Source organism: Mytilus trossulus, chromosome 11, assembly GCF_036588685.1.
Source record: "Mytilus trossulus isolate FHL-02 chromosome 11, PNRI_Mtr1.1.1.hap1, whole genome shotgun sequence".
In the NCBI taxonomy this organism is placed as follows: Eukaryota; Metazoa; Mollusca; class Bivalvia; order Mytilida; family Mytilidae; genus Mytilus; species Mytilus trossulus.
In genome coordinates, this window is record NC_086383.1 from 39,190,944 (window position 1) to 39,208,995 (window position 18,052).

The following is an 18,052-nucleotide window of genomic DNA, read 5'->3' on the forward strand; positions in this document are numbered from 1 at the left end:
CAACAGCTTCTTTCTTGAGCCTGACTCATAAGTTAACCAACTAACTAAATAATTAATATGACAATCAAACAGAGCAGGATTCTGTTTTTGAAAGCTATGTCTGAAATTCAGACAGAAGTGGTACATAATTTGTTTGGTAACCCGAAAAAAATGAAATACAGAATTTGCAATTTAACTACTAACTGCACATACTATAAAAATAAATCGATTTAAAAATAAAAGTAAAATTTGCTTAAATTTCAACCAAGCTTCTGAACCGTAGCTTTCAGGTCCTTATAATATATTATACACCTATTGACTGGATGTGAGGGTAAAAGCAAGTGTGTTGTCCCAGAGATACCAACTAATGCTCGAGGCTAAGCCGGGGTCAATAGTTGGTATTAAAGGGACAACAAACTTGCTTTTACCCGCACATCCAGTCATAAGAAGTTTTATTATACCAAATTAACCAATTTTCGAAAAGTGTATACATATCATCTGAAAGAAGAGAAAATGTCACATAACTTGAAGTGCACAAGATGAGCTATGCGGTTTTCTTTATAGTTCTTGGTGTATTCGTTTATATTAAAATCTTCATTAATTGCAATCAAGACTAGAAAACTCTAGCAAATGTAACTCAAACGCAAATACAGTTTTAGAAGACGACGGCAGATTTTTATAATTTATAAATTAATTACTATATTAATGATGTTCAAAAAATGTATAGCGAAGATTTTCTTTCTCTTCTAGAATTGTGTCTTGTAAGTGAAATAACAATCAACATAAACAGGTTATAACGATTACGATATTAGAGTTTGACGTTGTCAAGCACACATCATAGCAGAGTAATTAATGGCTTTATTGTCCAATGAAAATAAGCATGAAAAAGTACGGATTTTTGTTGTTGTCTGCCAAATTTAAATGACGAACGCATTATGTGAAAAGCGAAAAGGCAACGCAGTGTTTGTCTTAGTATCTAGAAGCATTTTCTATGAGTCCGTTTTGTAGTTTGCTGACAATTAGTTCGATTCCTGACGGAGAATACAAATACGACTGCAAACATTCCAGTTTATATTTTTCTTTTTTGAAGTCTATATCTAAGAGACTATCGATCTTTTTTTTAATTTTCCCTTTGACACTTTATTTATATTCGAGCGCCATTGATGTCTCTTTTGTAGACGAAACCCGGGCAACTGATTGATTTACATTGTTGTTTGTTAAATTAGTCTTATTTGTCAGAGGTCTCAATATTTCAAACCTTATAATAACTAGGGAAAACATTCCAAGATTAGTAACGAACTAAACTGTGTTGTTGAGTTTTTTTCGTTTCTGAGTTTGACCATCATGAATATGGGGAAATTCTTTTTTCTTCGACTTATAATAATCGGGTCTTCATTCAAGAATTATAATAATTTAAAATGCATTTAGTAGTCAGCACTTCGGTGTTGACATGAATATCAATTAGATGGTCATTTTTATAAATTTTCTGTTTACAAAACTTTGAATTTTTCGAAAAAACTAAGGATTTTCTTACCCCAGGAGTAGATTACCTTAGCCGTATTTGGCACAACTTTTTGGAATTTTGGATCCTCATTGCTCTTCAACTTTGTATTTATTTGGCTTTTTAACTATTTTGATCTGAGCGTCACTGATGAGTCTTATGTAGACGAAACGCGCGTCTGGCGTATAAATTATAATCCTGGTACTTTTGATGACTACTTACATCTGCATGCATTATATTTTAGATTAAATCAAAATATAGACAGTCAAGAAAATTGTTTAAATTTTCTTATTAACTCACCTAGCTACCTAGATTGTCTTTTAAAGTACACGGATATGTGTAAACCCAAATTTATATGTAATGAACGTTTTTAACACGATGATTTTTTGTTTAATTCTTTATAAATAAAGTAGGTAATTCATTTGAATATTAATCAAAACTATATAATAGCAATCTTGACTTAAATACTCTTATGCTTATAAATGTTTGGTCGGGATGATCTGCTTTCCCAGGGAAACGGATTTCTTCTTTTATGTTATGGTTACAATTGGACTCTTCTTATCATAACTATGAATTCTAAAATAGCTGACCTTAGTATTCTGACAACAAAAGAAACACATATATGTATGCATATTTCAAGAAACATATAGCTGTCCGATCTATTGGCGTTCTTATGATAATTGTCAGAAATTCCAAGGTGTGTCGCCACAAATTCCGTTTGCAGAGTTCTCGCCAGATCTTTATAAAACTTAAACAAAAAAGTCGGACAATTCCCTTTTATAAAAGAGTCATGCCCCAGGAAAATATCCATAGTAACGCAAGACACCTGTCTGTTTTTTTTTTTTATTTTGTTGAAAGGACCGATTGTTTTTCGTCATCTTAAGTCTAAATGTCATGCGAAGTAATAGTTTCTGAAAATATCTACAATAATCGATATAAGTTCCATTCACTATTTAATGAATAAGACACCTTCTTTTTTGTTCTGTTTTTGATTTTATTAAAGTTTCCTCATTTCGAATGCCTATTAATACCTTTTTCAATCATGTTCATTTGTTGAATTCTTTATTCCCTATAGTTAACTTCCAATTTCCATTTTTGAAGTATTTAAAAATCATGAAAATATTGATGATGTCACGTTCACATGATAATATTATGTGTAACAACTGATATATAAAAAAAAATCAAAAAATATTGCGGACGCGAAATAGAAATAGTAAAATTTTCTTTCAAATAAACTAAAGAAAAATTAATCGAATTACAATAAGAAATTTATACAATATACACTTGATATCCGCTTGCCTTTTGATATTCAAGGTAGTTTTATTTTGAATTTCAATATATCATACTACTTAGTCAACCATCTTATACTTCAAAGGACAAAGATACATTATTTGTTCAAATGAAAATCCGTTTATGAATTTTATATTTTTTTCAGTTAGATGTAGGTGAAACCCGATACATCAAAGCCAGAATACGACAAACAGACACAAAGCTAAAGATAAGCTCTTTTGTAGAAGATCCTGATGTAGAAATTCTGAGACAAAAACCTGAGGTGAGAATTTAGATGATGAATGAAATAAGTAGATATAAAAAAAAAACATTGTACTTCCCATTTCAAGAATAATGGTAAACACGTGTGCCCTCAATCCTTTGTGTCTGCCGGCAGTATTTATATACATAGTTGATATCAAATGCGAAAACTTTCGTCTTTAAGATTCAATAAACTAATCAATGCAAGATCAAATCATTTTGCTGAAAATAACATTAATCTGCCTATTCATCTCCAAAAAAGGGAATTTCAGAAATAACATTCTTAAAACTTAAATTCAATATAAATAAAAAGATGTGGTATGATTGCCAATGAGACAACTGTCCACAAGAGACTTAAATAACACAGAAATTAACAACTATAGGTCACAGTACGACCTTCAACAATGAACAAAGCTTATACCACATAGTCAGCTGTATTGCTGTATTGCAAAGACAATTCAATACTACAACGTGATGTACAAAACACGAAGATAAATCCTCTACATTATCAAACACAAAATGTATGGAAGTAAATACAACCACAACATAAAGATAAATATTTTCATATTTCCTCAAATCAATTACATTTATTGAACAATTTTATCATATGTACTAGTATTAAAATGCATTATACGATTTATGTATGAACATTCAACCAGTTAAAAGTCAATATCAAGGTAGGGCATTCAACAAGGAGCCTTGGCTCATACCTAAGCTGTAAATGGCCCCCAAAAAATACTAGTGTAAAACCATTCAGACTGTACACCCAACGTTCTTATCTATATAAAAAAGAGTAACGTGAAACACGTATGAACTACATAATTATAAACAGCTGACAGCTACTGCACAACAGATTCCTGACTTAGGACAGGTGCAAACATTTGCAGCAGGAGTAAATACATATCTTTTTTTTTTTATATTTCAAATCTTATAGATATCATGGATAAAGCAAGAAAAATTCAAAGCGAGAAAGACAAGAACAGCCGACCCAGAATGGCCTAACCTGTGGTATTTGGTAACTATTCTTGTTTGTATCAAACTGAATCGTTAGGACTAACATTGCCATTAAAGTGGAAGGTTTGGTTAGCCACAAAACCAGGTTCAACCCACCATTTTTTTTCCTTTAAATATTCTGTACCAAGTCATTAAAATGTCTATTGTTATATTATAGTTCGTTTCTGTGTGTGCTACATTTTAATGCTCTGTTTCTGTTGTGTCTCCGTTCTCCTCCTATACTTGATGTGTTTCTCTAAGTTTTAGTTTGTAACCCGGCTTTGTATTTTTCTCAATCGATTTATGAATTTCGAACAGCGGTATACTACTATTGCCTTTATTCAGACCATCCATATGTCGTTGTGAACCAGAAAGATATTTGAATAGGTTCTGGATTGTAAAAATTGAGTGCATATATTTCAAGTACCTAGCCATTCAGCGGCTTCTTCTCGTCGTTATAGGAAGTGTTAGATGTAATGCGATTTTTGTATGATATCAGTTGATTCACTCAGTTATCGTCAAATTGTGCAACCAAATATACGATTGCAGAATGTCAAGTACTTATGCATCAAAATCTATCTACATTTTTATTATCTGTTATTAGGAAACGCCAAATCAACATCTATCGTCTTTGTTGCAGTTCACCATGTATGACCCAACACAGACGGATAATTAGATAATATCAAGTAAAATAAACAATTATCTCATTACATTGATATTATTAATGGTTCCTTAAAATTATGTCACGTCAGGTTAGAGGCTAGTCATAGATAAACACATAACACTACTGTCTAATAAAACATCCTAAAATGATAACCTATTGTTGATAACTTTAAAGCCATAAGAAACCTCAAATCAGAAAAAAATAATGCATATGTTTTTTATAACTCAATGGATAATTTTCATTATAAAACTTACGTACATTTACTATTTTCTGAAGAAAATTCTTTAATTTATTCATATTTAGAAGAAGTTTACTTTATTTTAATTGCTTGCTTCCAGCAACCAATTACCCCGACATATTTTCCGTATGCAAAGTGACCTCAGTGTGACCCATCTCGTAAACATCCGGTCATCACAATACGCATGAATGTCCCTAAAATAAACTATTATCTGAATTCACATGTTAAACACGTGCTCTCTTTCAATGCGTTTTTGTTTATTTTTTGTCGATTGTTGACAAACAGGTGACCAACGTTAAACTTCGGCTTCAAAACACGAACTTTAATTACCTGCCATATTTTCACAACAACACTGACCGATTGAAAAAAAATTGACGATTATACGAAATTTACACGAAAAAAATGATAACTTCGTGCACAGAAGACTTAGCTTATGATGTTTGTATACATTGGTTCAAGAATTGCAAGAACATAATTTTTCACCGGTCACTCGTTTCTTATGACTTTAATTAGGAGTTTTGAAACCGAACATTTCTCAATGAACAGGTGAACTCTGCCCAGACTTTATGTATACCATGCATTCATCCCATCCACAAAACATAGTTAACTTATAGCTTAAAGTTTATGAGAAACTGACGTAACTATTGAAAATCAAAATTGGCAAATTAAACATGAAACTGAGGTCAATGTTAAATAAACATTGCTAGAGAGACATGTTCATTTAATATAACAACATCTTTCAACAGTAAACTAAAATAGAAAAAAAAAACATTGTTCAACGCTTCGGAATTTTAAACTGTCCGTGTATTACCTGTTAACTGACATAGTTGCAAGGTTGAATTTGTGTGTTTCATAATTACATGTTCGAATTCCGAACTTCAATATAGGCGTAGTAGACAATGCAGTTCATCCTTCTATTTATTCTATTTATGTTTGTCTATGAGCAAATATGGGTTAGGGATCGGCGACTGATATATTTACAGGCAGAGTATTACGGCATTGGAATGTTACTGCAATAACCATTCATAGGTCATGAAAGTTTATACAACACTTGTCAACAGCGATGCACTAAAATAGTCCGATTGTGGATCGAGCTTTTAAGCAATATATTTATAATATACAAAAAGGAGTTAGCTATATCTGTTGGGCTGTTATTGTAAGATAATGCATCCAATTGCAAGATAAATTAATAGATTGATTTAATTACGGTGTTGAATTCGTAACCATCAATAATCAGCTTATTCATCAGATTAATCAGATAACATTGATCGTAACATGAAAATATGTATATAATTTTACGTTTTCAATAACAAAATCTTTTTATGTACTACTGAACTTGCTAACAAAATATTTTCTCTGTTATCAATCAGCTAATATATCAAATTTCTTTAAAACGCTTTAAACTCACAATGTCAAGGTTATTAGTATAATATCCTTGACTTTTAATTGTGTATGTAACAATGGTTTATTTACTACACTTAGAAAAGAGGATATATCAGGTTACTTCTAAAGATGTTGATATACATTATTTGACATTTGGCGTCATCAAACAGCACATGATCTTTATGCACCCTTATATAAGTTTAAAAGGTAATTTTTGATGTGTTACAAATTTTATTTTTGTTAATTTATAGTCAGTGCCTTTTATAGCTGACTATGCAGTATAGGCTTTGCTCATTTTGAAGGTTGTTCGGTGATCTATAGTTGATAATTCCTGTGTCATTCAGTTTCTTGTGGAGAGTTGTTTCATCGGCAATCATGCCACGGTTTCCTTTTTATATTGTAACATATGGGGGCTTAGAGTAAATTTAGAAAAAACACAAAAAATAGTAGTTTAAACAAAGCTTATATTACACACAAGTGAAATTGTCTATTAAAAGAAATAACTCAAATAATGATATTGATATAGACTTTTGAAAGTTTTATAGATATTCAAGTCATAGATAAATACAAAACTGCTAACACTTACTATAATATGATACGAAAAGATAGTTCAATAATAAGCTGTAAGTTTGAGCAGAAACTGTGGGGACTTTCACAGACGGAGCAAAACGTCATTAAAATGTTACTGCAATACACATTCAGAGATCAGAAAAGTTCATTAAACACTCGTCAACATCAAAACACAAAAATAGTCCGGCGGTGGACTGAGTTTTAAGGCGATATCAGTTTCGTATATATGTGCAGGATCCGATAGCGATAAATGTTGGGCTGTTAATGAATAATTAGGCACCCAATTACAGGATTGATTTAATCCTTGATTTTATAATGGTAGTATATTAGTGACGTCAAAAATAAGTTGATTTCACAGATGAATAAAAGTGAATTGATCGAAACTGAATTTGTTCCTATAAAAATATTATTGTGGTTTTTGTTCCACTTGGTGTTGACAGGAATATCAATTATATGATCATTTTATAAATTAACTGTTTGCAAAAATATGAACTATTCAAAACACTAAGGATTTTTTTATCTTTTATCATTTATTACAGTCTTAGCAGTATTTGGCAAAACCTTTGGAATGTTGGGTCCTCATTTCCTTCAACTTTGTACTTGCTAGCCTTTCTAACTATTTTGATCTCATGAGTCGGATGTAGACGAAACGCGCGTTTGGTGTATCAAATTATAAGGCTATTACATGTGATACCTATCTGGTACCTATCTAATAGAAAAAACGTTAAGGTACAACCGAACTACTAACATGACTTACCAAATATGCTATCTATTAAAGATTTAAGTAGTAGTAGTTTGAGTTAAAGTATGATAAATCAATTCCTGACTTATAAATTTACCAGCATACATAAATAACGTTCATTGAAATCTAAAACGCTGGCATAGCAAACAAGTTTTGAAATAAACACAGCGACAGAAGGACCAAAAGGAACTTCATCCTGTTTGCGCCTGTTAGTATTGTATTATTTTAATTTTAGTTTCTTGCATACAATTTGGAAATTAGTATGGCGTTCATTATCACTGAACTAGTATATATTTGTTTAGGGGCCAGCTGAAGGACGCCTCTGGGTGCGTGAATGTCTCGCTACATTGAAGACCTGTTGGTGACCTTCTGCTGAAAAAAAAAATGAAATTAAATACAGTAAGATCGGTGTCTCTGTTCTAGTAGAATTTTTCAAACTTGATTCTTTTATATACAAAACATATGATAAGGTTTATCAATTAGTTTAATAAAACTCAAAGCATCACTTATATTACAGAATGATGAAGTTTCGCCATCAATGAAAGTCATCGAGGCTTGGAATCTTGGCTACTCCGGTAAAGGGGTTGTAATAGCTGTTGTGGACGATGGGTTACAGACGGACCATCCTGATATTGCTGCAAACATCGTGAGTATTTGATTTGTACATGTCGTAAGCATTTATTAGTTGTAAGACTATTAAATTGTGTTGTTAATGAATACTTTTTTCTTAAGTTAGCACTATGGTTGTCTTCAATGTCTATATATTTTTATCATAGCCTACTCAAATTTACTGACTGATACTATAATATTCTTCTTTATTCCAATTTGCAAATATGCATTTATTGTTAAATTAAACGTATAAACACACTTTATATTAAATTATTAATTGTCTGACAATAGTGTGCAATTTGAATGTTGAATAATGGCGTCATTTTTGTGTTCAAATCATGTGGAATGCATCCTTTTGGATACTGTTTTAAACCTGCTGATTTTGCCTTTGTAACATGCATTACATATGTTACGGTGTGTTTTTTTAAATTTTAAGATTTAGGTCTTTAAATAGTTATCTGCAGTAAATATTTTGGCATTTCAGTATATGGGAAACTTTACTGGCATGAATCTATCTGCCATAGCGTTCGGCGACTATATAAACTATTTAACGTCATAGTACATTCCAGAAAAAAACAATACGCATGCATTACTTATCTGAGTTCATTGGTGAAGATTTTACGATCCCACCTATTATTTCAGTCTTCCATTCTCACTTTTATTACCCTTCTTTTATAATTAACGTTGTTTTTGTTGCAAATTATTGAAGTTGTATAAATTCTTAAATTCAAATTGTTTGTAACCAGGAACAGTGTATAACTTAATTATTCACCAAATAACCCTTCTTACAAAATCATATATAAATAAAACTTTAAAGTAAAATTCTTTGAATGGAATTGGATTTAAAAACTCATTCTCTTAACTTGCAGTGAATTGAAACTGTATGAGAACAAAACACAACACAGGCATTTGGATGTATAGGAATTTTTTCCTTAAAACAAGTATCATTGCCTGTTTTAAGGTCCTGTATATATTCCCTATGAAGTTGTACATAAAAAGCTAAAACATGCTCAACCTTGGATTTGTCCGGTGTTTGGATTATTTTATTTGCTCATTCAGGTTAATTTTGAACAGTTTATTTAGATATATGAAGATATGGTAATTAGACAACTCTCCATCCAAGTCACAATTTTAAATGTAAACCATTATAGGTCAAGGTACGGTCTCAAATACTACGGAGCCTTGGTTCACACCGAACATAATTTTATAAAGGGTCACCAAAAATACTAGTGTAACACCATTCAAACGGGAAAATCAACGGCCTAAGCTATAAAGAAACGAGAAATACTTATGAACTACATCAACAAACGACAACTACTAAACATCAGATTCCTGACTTATGACAGGTGCAAACAATTGCAGCTGGATTAAACGCCTAAATAGTACCAAACCTTCTCCCTTAACTGAAACTATAGTGTAACATCACAACATAGAAAGACACAAAATAAAACATCAATTCGAAAAGTTTGAATTAGTTATGAGTGAGAATATGCATACATTGGCTTATTTAGTTTGTTTATAAAAATGTAAATTCCACGACTAAGATCTCCATAAAAATACTTTTGTTTATAACAATATCAACCGCATGTGTAAAGATTTATAGATTTTAACATTCAATTATTTGTTTATGTTGCAGGATATAACGAACAGTGTGCAAATTAAGGATGGCAAAATCACAAACGATCCAAATCCTAAATTTCCGACCGACAGGTAAATGGACTAGTATTTAGAATTGATACAAACTTTGTTGACCCTTCTTTGTATGTTCCATGACTGAACATTTTTTTATCAGTAGTTGGATACATGTTAGTTCTATATGTTACAGTGAATTTGTATAATCAGTGATTATGTAGAATCCCTGAAATTTTCAGGGATTATGTAGAATCACTGGCTAGTTTAAGGATTCTATATGTTAAGCCTTCTTTGTATGTTCCATTACTGAACATTTTTATCAGTAGTTGGATACATGTCAGCTCTATATGTTACAGTGAATTTGTATAATCAGTGATTATGTAAAATCCCTGAAATTTTTAAGGGATTATGAAGAATCACTGGCTAGTTTTGGGATTCAATATAATCACTAAAATCTTCAGGGATTATGTATAATCACTAGAAAAATCGTCAGGAAGTATACGTAATAACTGAAAAAAAGATAAAGTTTTATTTATAAAAAAAATGAATCAAAGTCAAATCATTGATTCTTTAAAATTATAATAAAACATCATTGTAAACATTAACTGTAAAATGTTAAGCACAATATATCAAAAAGATAACCCAATCTTTTTTTAAATTTTAAGCACAATAAATTAAAATTTTAAACACAATATGTTAAAATAATATAGTTCACATCTGCTTTTACAACAATATCCACATCTTAAAAAACCTTTTCCTTCAAATAATGAATCAGAGTTTACGACATGCCTAAGAGAAATAAAGTGTTCAGTAAAACATGCTCTGTGGATTTACAAATAGAACATGAATATCCATATGACTCTTGCGTTTAAGAAACAAACATTACATGTAAAGTTGTGGCTATGAAGGGAATGTTAATATCAGTAATTTTAAAGTTTTCAAACTGTATCTCGAAACCAGGTGTTGGTTATATCTTTTAAATTATCCTCTGTGTCTAAAATCAAAATTATGTCATCTGGCAAGGAATATGAAAGAATAAAATGATAACTTGTCTATTATAACCAAAAAGAAAAGAAAAGGATCCTGTAATTATTGATAATCCCTGAAATCATATTAGGGAATTTATGGAATAATTATTTAAATGTTCAGTGATTATGTAAAATCATTGGTCATTTTCAGGGATCATATATAATTACTAATGATTTTAGTGATTCTACATATTCCCTGAAATATCAGGGCATTCTACATAATCTCCCTGATTATACAAATTCACTGTTACATATACACTGATAACCAGGAATATTCCATTTTACTTTAAAAAAAAAAAACAGAAAAAAAAAAAAAAAAAAAAAGGAGAAGAAAACCTTTTCCTTAATCTTATTGTATATATCTTAACGATTCATAATAAGGTTTTTAATATGTTGCACATCGCGTTTAATATATGATGTTGTATTTCAGGCATGGTACACGGGTCACTGGATTGATTGCAGCTGTAAAGGATAACAATATTTGTATACCTGGAGTAGCTTATAGTTCTACTATTATAGGTTCGTAAAATTTGATTATGAATAGTTTTACACTTTTACTTCAGGAATATTTTACGTGGGCTGTATTTGGCAAAACCTTTAGGAACTTTTGGTCTTGAAGCTCTTCAACCTCGCATTTTTTTTTGGGCCTTTTTAACATTTTTTTTTATTCCAGCGTCTTTCTTGTCCATTCGTTTTTGATGCGTTTTGTTTTTTGATTTTGCCATGTGATTATGGACTTTCCAAATTGATTTTCCTCTGAGTTCAGTATTTTTGTGATTTTACTTTTTGCAAACGAACGCGCGTCTGGCGCAAATTTATAATTTCGATCCCGGTATCTACAAGGAGTTCATTTGTAGATATATACAGGGAAATGACACCACAATCAATATCATTTTGTTTGCGCAATCGATGCTTAAAATCCCTTCTGTTGGCTGTTTATGAAGAGTTACTAAATAACGCATCAGCATGTGTTAGCTTATTTTGACAAAATTGAAGTTTTGAAAATTGGCTTCCTTAAGCTACTTATTACTTCACACATTCATTAAAGATGTACAAGAACATATTTTTTATACCTCTTATCGAATGCCTTATTTGTATTCAGATCACACTTTAATCAAATTAGTAGCTGTTCAGAAATGACGTGATATATATTTTGACCATTTATAATCTGAAAACAGTATATACATCAATATGTATGTTCCTGTTATAATCAAAGAAAGCCAACTTGATTGGTGCCATTATGATATTGTACAACTAAAACCATAAGTTATTGTTGCTATAATGAATAACAAAATTAAAAGGCCTTGTACGTTAAAAGTGACAAGTGTAATTAGCATACATATGTTCATTTTAATATAAACAATTCCTTGATTGCTTAGTGGTTACAACTAGTGTGTTATAGGCACAACAATATAGGAGCTCAATTCATTAAAACGATGTTAAAAATTGACTAAATATGGATTTATGTCATCGCTCGTTTTAAAGTGGTAGCATGCATCCACTGAGGACTATCATGGTGATAGACTACGAAAATACGCGCGAGTGTCCAACCCTTCTTTTGAAACTCGTTATTTGTGAGGATAAATGATCGTAAGTTAAAAGTTATAAATGATACTAGTTATCTTAAGTAAACACCGTGGTCAGTGGATTCTTTAAAATCATCTACAGTAAGAAAAATAAACTAACGTCAGAGCAAGGGTTCAATTCACATTAGTATATGAAACTACATGTATGCCAATGGTTAGCCAGGTTTCCTTGCAATTTCTGATTCGTTTAATTTACATATGTAAGATTTAATGTCGTTTTCAAATGAATTTTACTTTGAACGTAAAAATTGGATTACATTCATATATTTAAATGAAAAATGTATACATATTATTTATTTTTGGCAAAGTTTTTATAATTTATTTTACAGGTGTTCAGTTACTTAGTTTAAATGTTACAGATGATTCGGAGGACACATTTGATTCAGACGGTTTTCGTACATCCAATGCAGATGAGGAAGGCAGTATAGAAAACATAGTTGATTCAGATGAGGCGTCTGCCCTCCAACACAATAAATCAATTGTTGAAATATACTCTAATAGCTGGGGACCAATCGATGGGAAAGGATTTGAAGGTCCGGAAGCAATTACAGTGGACGTGCTCCGCAATGGAGTAACTAATGTAAGTGTGACTTCTTAGCATATATATATGGCTCACAATCATACACATACATTAACCGGATATTGGACACCATTTGGGAAAACATCAGATAGACTTCGAATGACCAGTAACAACATAATCAAAAGAACTAGATAACATAGATTTAAGGAAACCATTAACACTTAAAGTTAGACCAAAGTGAATGTAAGGGCAATATATCTAAATATTCAAAAAAAATACATTGTACTATTTTGTACCAAAAAGTCAAATAACAAATGCTCCAAGGAAAAATCAAAACGGAAATATTTTTATAAAATTACAAATTCAAACGTCCAAACACATCAAACGACGGACAAACAACCACATGGGTTTGAAAAGAACTTTTGAAACTTATGGTAGTTTTTTAATTTCAAGGGAAGGAATGGAAAAGATGCCATTTACGTAATTTCAGCAGGTAACGGAGGAATTGATGATAATTGCAATGCTGACGGTTATGCAAATAGTATATATACAATAGCTATAACCAGTGTACAAACTGGTACAAATGCCAATTACGCTGAAGTGTGTGCAGCTGCATTAGCAGCAACATATGGTGGCAGTCATGAGGATATATATTTGGTGAGTCATTGGTTGATTATCTAGTCTTGCAAAATCTTTATTTAATTAAATTTGTATTTAGCGATGTCACAACTTTAATTAATGGGATATCATGTAAGTCAAGAAGATAAACTTCCTGTGACACAGAATGTTACTTTTGTAGATGGTACTGTAAAAGTGGGACGAAAGATACCAGAAGGACAGTCAAACTCATTAATCGAAAATAAACTCACAACACCTGGCTAAAAATGAAAGATGATAAACAGACAAGCAATAGAACACATGCCACTACATAGAAAACTAAAGAATAAGCAACACGAACCCCACCAAAAACTTGGGGTGATCTCAGGTACTCCGGAAGGGTAAGCAGAACCTGCTCCATATGTGGCACCCGTCGTGTTGCTTATGTTATAAAAAATCCAGTAAATAGTCTAATTCGGTAGATCATATTCATGAAAGGGAAGGGGATTATAGTTACGACATAAGAAACATATCTAATATAATTAGTGAAACGGTAATTTCATAACGGTCAAACAACTCGTGATGGCGTCTGTAAAATTTACGAAGGGATAATTTCAACTTCACCATTTGTAACTCTTGGTTTTAAAGCTTAATTGTGAGCAGCAACCCACTATCAAGGAAATCATAATAGGAAACGCAAACACGTGAATATCGTATCGATTGGGAGATATATACCCCGTATGCAGGTGCTGCTGGAATGTTGCTACTTAGAAATGGAAATGGTAACATGTCAAATTTAATTGCCTTTTGTTGTAATATCATTATTGTTTCTCAGTATGGATTTTCCGTCAGAATTTTTTAATTCAAAAATGCAAGTTTACGGCAAAAGATATAAATGTTGAATTGAAGGAAAATATGTAATGTATAAAAATTATATAGACTATTTTAATTATGTATGCTCCTTAAACGTTTAATTTTTTCTTTTATTATTTTGTTTAAATTTTTTAATATTTGAAAAAAAGGGACGTCTTATAGTTTACTTTAATCGGTTGACTGCAGTAACATAAAGTCGATTATACCAACACCATTTGGTGTCTGGCGGGAAATTATCTCACTTGCAATTAAATCATATTTTGTTTAGTTTTCATAGTGTATTGATTGATCATTTCAGACGACAACAGACACTGATTTGGGTTGTAAAAGCGATGATATTGTGGGAACTTCTTTTTCAGTACCAATAGCATCTGGTATTATTGCTATGACTCTTGAGGCAAAGTACGTTTTGACAGTATTATCGAATAAAAGCTCGTAAACTAGATTTTTCATCTTAGTCAAAATAATGAAAACATATTTACTTTTCGTATGATTGGGAAGCACTTATTTTCAGATCGGAAAACTCCCAATTGGATTGCTATGTATATTTGTAGCATTCATTGAAAATTAAAATTGTAACTGTCCTGTTCTTACCTTATTTCTTATGATTGAAGTGTAAAAAATGTAAATTATTAAAAGTAAAGTATGTCTTTGCTTACTTTATATACCAAACAAGATAGAAAATATAAAACTTTCTAAAAGAAATCAAAAAATCTACAACTCACTGTTACAGTAATATATTTTTTTTTAACTTGTGAATTATTTGTCTTAAAATAAGATCTAGATCTACAAATATATAGCTTCTATTAAAATGTTGCTTCCTTTGCATTTTCGTAAATCAAGGGAAAAGATCCCTTCCCTTTTCTTATCCCTTGGCGGATTGAGATAGAATTATTTTGGAGACACATGTTTAAGATTTTTATTGGTAGCAGTTGTTACTGGCTGTACCAAAGCAGAAAGCGCATATAACATGATCACGTGTAAATGTAGGTAAACAATTGCTACGTTCTGATTGTGCAACAAGTCTGTATCCCCCTTTCCAAAACATACGACGATATTAAATCTCTAAACCAACTTAAAGAAGTTCCTGTGTATATTTCTTGCACAAATGTTAGAATGTCAAAGTATATTTTCGTTTCCTGCTTCGCCAAGTTTATAGACTCTAGACGTTACTGTGTTTTACCTCCAAACTGAAGAGAGTTCATGAGCTAACATTGGCCAAGAATAATGTTTACGGACAAATGCCGGAATGAGCGTGACTTTAATCAACCAATAGATGGCTTAATCTGCTAAAGGTGGAAAGGAGGGGAGTAGATCGTAACTCTTGGCTAGGCAAATTGCTTACTCCTGTTATTGTTGAGAGTAGATTCTATATTCCCTTTTTTGGCATAAGGATTTGAACATATTTCAATCATCTCTGATTGTGATTATTCGGTAGTATCTTTATGTTGCTTTGTTTACTATTCTTACTTTTATACTTATAGTTCTGACTTGACATGGAGAGACATTCAACATCTCATAGTGTTGACTTCAAATAGGAATTCATTTACTGATACCTTTTCTGGGTGGTCAACAAATGGGGCTGATCAAGAATGTAAGTTTGAAAACTTCTGGCCGTGAATTCATAAAACTTTTGAGTCAGCTTTTTTGTACACATACTCCAAAATCAACCAATCAAATTGTTGGATTTTATGTTTCGAGCATGATTTTTGTGCTCCGAGCACTCAGCAAAGTTGAAAGACTTCGATCCTTTATCCATTTAATTCATTACTCGAAAGAATTCTAGCAATCATAAAAATATAAAGATAAAAAGATGTGGTATTCATTGCCAATCAGACAACTCTTTACTAGAGACCCAACGATATAGAAGTTAGTAACTATTGGTTACCGTTTGGCCTCAAACCATGAGCACAACCCATACCGCATAGTCAAACTCAATAAACATAAATCTTCCTCTGCTTGCACTGTAATTGAGTTGTCTGCATGATAAGTATTGTGAAGTTAATCTTTGTAAAACGAACCAACGAAAACCCAAATCCCAAGAAACTGATAAATGTATGATCGTTATGTCGAGATCAAAATCGGTACAAGTGAGGCCAGAAGTGAATGTATTTTACAAATACCAAGAAAGGAATGACCTCAATCATCTCTATTACAGAAAATGCACCAACAGTAAACATAAAGAAATATTAAAGATGTATCCGACTCTGCACATGCAAACTTATTTATGGCTGTCATTTACTTTTTATCTATAAACTTCAATTCCGTAATATAAACTCCAATAATATGAACAAAAATTAACTCATTAACAAGATTAGTTAAAGAGTTTTATATGAAACGTATTAAACGTAGTCATTGAAGGTAGTATCAAAGAACGTTTCACAAAGGAATTGTGTCCATTAACAAAACTGAAAAATACAAGATTAAGGACAAAATGACAGTATTTTAGTATAGTTCAATTTCTAATTTTTAAAAACTTACTTTGTTATAATGAAGGCAATAACCCACGCTTTAAAAGCAGAACTACAATTAAGTGTCCAAAAAGAGTGAGCATTTCAGAAATTCCTCTTAACCTGTCTTTTTATTTATATAAAGTTGTTTTGGTTTCATAATCTATTTAAGTGCTTCGGACGCACGAAGTTTATGATGTGTTTTTTTCAAAAAAAAAATGTAGTGAAAAATTTCGATTCTAATGAATGCTTACGGTCAAAATTTCATTTTTTCTTCGATCATTTGCAATACAAACGATCAAACACAATGCAGATTAAAACGATTGGTCATTTTGACTTACTGGATCTGTTTACCGTCATACATATAGTTTCTACACAAGATGATTTTTATCGAATTTTGTTTAATCATTTTCTTTTATATGTTTCCCTTAACATAAAACAAGTACACAAGTGCAACTGTCTTTGGTTTATTCACTTTATTTTTATGAATAGTTAGCCAGATACTAGGTTTTGGACTTATGGACGCGGAGGCTATGGTGTCATTGGGTTCAAAGTGGACTTCGGTGTCACGGCAACTTATTTGTAATTCAATAACAAAATTTCCAAATATGTAAGTATTTCCTTTAATTGTTCTAGTAAAAAAAAGACTTAAGGGCATACGATACAGTTTTGATCCAATATAGAAATTTTGCTGAAAATCTACTTGTCGACTTTTTTTGGCCTGATTAAATCAACTATGTAATAAAAACTATACCTACTTGTGCTACTTTTTGAGTAAAATGAGGTCCAAATGTTATATATTTGCTAAAAATCGGATTTATGGATGTATTTTCTCTTTCGACAGAAACACATCACTATTTTGTTTTAAAAAATAAACACAATCTGATTTTTGTTAAATTATTTGTAAATTCTGTTGAATATAAAAGTCCTTTAAATTTGTGCAATTTGTTTTTCAAATAACTCATATTCATCAAATATTCACGAATGTTATAAAAAAAACGTAATTTTTTGCTGCATATTTAAAAAAAAATTAAAAAATGCATTATTTACGTCATGAAGATTGGCACACATAATCTTCTTACGTAATCAAACCAAATGACATTTAAAACAGAGGAGTTCATGAACTCGTTTTCAAGTTAACTAAGTTTAAATGAGTC

At 31.3% G+C, this 18,052-nt stretch overlaps 1 protein-coding gene across 1 annotated transcript; it reads left to right on the forward strand.

Annotated features, from left to right (window-relative positions):
* Window positions 1–57: 57 nt before the first annotated feature.
* On the forward strand, window positions 58–17,509 carry LOC134690038 (furin-1-like). The gene is made up of 11 exons (XM_063550009.1): window positions 58–120; window positions 2,916–3,032; window positions 3,945–4,025; window positions 8,118–8,246; window positions 9,846–9,919; window positions 11,300–11,388; window positions 12,785–13,035; window positions 13,429–13,632; window positions 14,744–14,847; window positions 15,930–16,039; window positions 17,388–17,509. Exons 1-11 carry the CDS (start codon window positions 58–60, stop codon window positions 17,507–17,509), a joined length of 1,344 nt encoding a protein of 447 aa, XP_063406079.1.
* Window positions 17,510–18,052: the final 543 nt, after the last annotated feature.